We start from the raw sequence: 2865 nt of genomic DNA on the forward strand, positions 1-2865 counted from the left end.
TTAAATCTTACTTTATAAAATGTTTGCAGAGCACCATCATCTTTTTGCTGGTCACCCGAAGCCGCTGTGTGCAAATATATGCCCTGCGTCCTCTTTCTAGATGGAGGGGGCCGATGAATGCAGCGCGAAATCTCGCGCATGCCCAGTACTATGCGATCCGCATAGTATAGGGACGCCTATCATCGCGTTATTTCCTGTTTGCAAATAACGCGATGAGAGGAGCGGCCGGCCGCCTTCGTCACTGCCTATTGCATCCTAGGAGTGATGACTAATAGCTCCCAGGACGCATTGCGGGACAGGAAGTGACGGCGTGGGCCGCGGCCGAGGAGGAAGGAAGTTGAAGGAAAGGTGAGTATATTTTCTTCTGAAACAAGGTAAGTAAAAAAAAAAAAACGGGAATATCCAATTCTTTTACAGGCGACAATAAGGAAGCGGATGCCACAAAATCTAAAGTAACGATTTTGTAGCCGGAACTCCGCTTTAATTTATGTTCTTAGTTTAATGATTCTATAATTGCCCTAGCTAATCTTTTTCCAAGATTGTTTCTTTAATATTTGCATCAATGCCAAAATTATAGAAAGAAGAAATGTTGGAAATTATAGTTTTATAGAAAACACCGGAGATACGAGCTTTACCCGGGCTTCCCTACTCAGATAGAAGGCAGCATGGAGGGGTTCGGTGAAGGTGGTGGTGAAGGTGTGGAGATGTGTGATGGAGTCACTCAGCTGGTAGCAGGACAGACGGCCACCTTCATAATCCAAATATAATCCCAATCTCTGCACAGGGGACTTTAGGTTTAACCTCTGGTATTGAGAGTCATGTACACATGAATATACGTTTTCCGTTATGCAGAAACTCCAGGACTTATTGTTATACGCAATACCAGACTCCTTTCCATCTCTCTTTATACTGGGATAGCAAACAGCCACATACCGTACCCCACAGTCACCAATCTCTACTTCCCAGTAATGTCTCCCATGGGAAAAACTCTCCCTACTCATCACCTGATTGTACAATGTAAATCTCTCTGGTAATTTTGGTCTAATCTTTTGTGTTTCAAAGCAGGATGCTGTTCTCAGATCATCAGATAAAGCCATAAAGTTATGGGCAGTTTTTTCATCCAGGAGCAAATATTTTACATTCTGTTTACAGAAGTTGTTTTTTAATTGCATATCAGTGATAAGATCAGTTATAGATCTGTGCAAAACAAGAGAGATCATAAAGTCATCCAGATCACGAACAGAAGATTCCTCCAAATTCTCACCACCTGTATCTGATTCCTGATCTTCTAGGACAATTATTGGGTCGGTCATGTTACACAACTTCTCAATGTGGCCAATTTTCCTGGACAGCTCATCCTTCTGTATCTCCAAATGTTTGATGAGATCAGTGACTGACAATGAGACCTCCTCTACCTGCCTGGAGATCTCACCCAGGACTCTCTGTTCCTGGACCTCCAGCTGTCTCCTGATATCCTCAAACAGGGCCGTGACTCTCTTCTTCTCGTCATCTGCTTTTTCTTGTGCTCTTTTCTTCTGATCTTGTAGATTTTGAATCTTATTCTCAGTTTTCTCTCTCTTCATAGTCAATTTTTCAAGAATATTTCTTAGTTTCTCCTTCTTCTTCTCCAAAGCCTCTTCTAGAAGTTCCACTTCGTGTCCTTTATGTTTTCCCACCAGACAGCAGGACGCACATAGACAGACGGCATCCTCAGAGCAGTAATACTCCAGAAGCTTCTTGTGAATGAAGCATTTTTTATTACTGAAGGACAAGGTGGGTTCCACCAACACATGGTCTACTGTCCTGTTGTGGGCTGTCAGATGTTTATCACACATAGAAGTCTCACAATGCAGACAAGTCTTAATAGCTGCTGCCGGAGAATCCACACAATACGTACAGAGGATCTCACTGTTCTCCTTCTTTGGTTGTGTAGATCTGAAGTTTTCCACAATGTTACACAGCTTTCTTCTCTTCTCCAGAGTAGGACGTTCTACATTCTCCTCTCTGCACTCCGGACAGGAATAAACTCCAGACCCCTCCTGTGTATCCAGAACAGTCACAATACAATCCCGGCAGAAGTTGTGTCCACATCTCAGTGACACCGACTTTGTATAAAGGTTCAGGCAGATGGAGCAGCTCAGCTCGTCTCCTAGAGCAGCAGACGCCATGCTGGGAGCAAGGAGGAAGAAAGGACATCTGTTGTCATAAAGAGGGTGGAGCCTTCACAAGTTAACCCTACAGAGGACAGAAAAAAACCAAGTCAAGCAATTTTTACTTATTGTCTTTTACCTGAGGGTTCTAAAGCAGAACTTTAAGGGTCCATTCACACTACCGCGACTTGTCAGGCGACTTGTCAACCTGACAAGTCGTGGTCCGTCGCGGTCCATTGACTGCTACAGGACCCGTTCTAATAGGAGCGACACAAGTCACTCCGACTTAGAAAAAGGCTCCTGTACTAGTTCGGGGCGACCTCGGAGCGACTTGTATAGACATTCATTATATGAAGTCCGTGCAAGTCGCGCCGAAGTCGCGGTGCACGGGACTTCACAAGTCGCCCCCGAAGTAGTACAGAGTCGTGCCGCTTCAGTGTGAATGCGGTCTAAATGAAACACAAAATAAAGAAAAATAAATAAAAATATACAAATAAATAAACGTAAAGAGGAAAACCTACTTATCTATGACTCTAACTATTGATTGTTTTAACTGGTTTCCGCCTGCTGTATAGTCAAATGAGGGCCAGGCGGGACTACTCTAGTTCTGGAAGGACGTCATGTGATGTCCCCCTATTCTTGCTGCGCATGCGCACCCTCAGGGGCACGTGGCAATCGTTGGTGAGCTGTGTCCCTAGGACATAGCGTATCACTG

The 2865-nt window shown here is 44.3% G+C and overlaps 1 protein-coding gene across 1 annotated transcript; it reads right to left on the bottom strand.

The window, feature by feature from the left end:
• Positions 1-562: 562 nt before the first annotated feature.
• Positions 563-2230, bottom strand: LOC309558148 (E3 ubiquitin-protein ligase TRIM39-like). Its single transcript, XM_082261150.1, has one exon. The coding sequence runs from the start codon at positions 2166-2168 to the stop codon at positions 597-599; it is 1572 nt and encodes a 523-aa protein (XP_082117276.1). The 5' UTR covers positions 2169-2230; the 3' UTR covers positions 563-596.
• Positions 2231-2865: the final 635 nt, after the last annotated feature.

Source organism: Pelophylax lessonae (genome assembly GCF_965119305.1).
Source record: "Pelophylax lessonae genome assembly, chromosome: 6".
Taxonomy (NCBI): domain Eukaryota; kingdom Metazoa; phylum Chordata; class Amphibia; order Anura; family Ranidae; genus Pelophylax; species Pelophylax lessonae.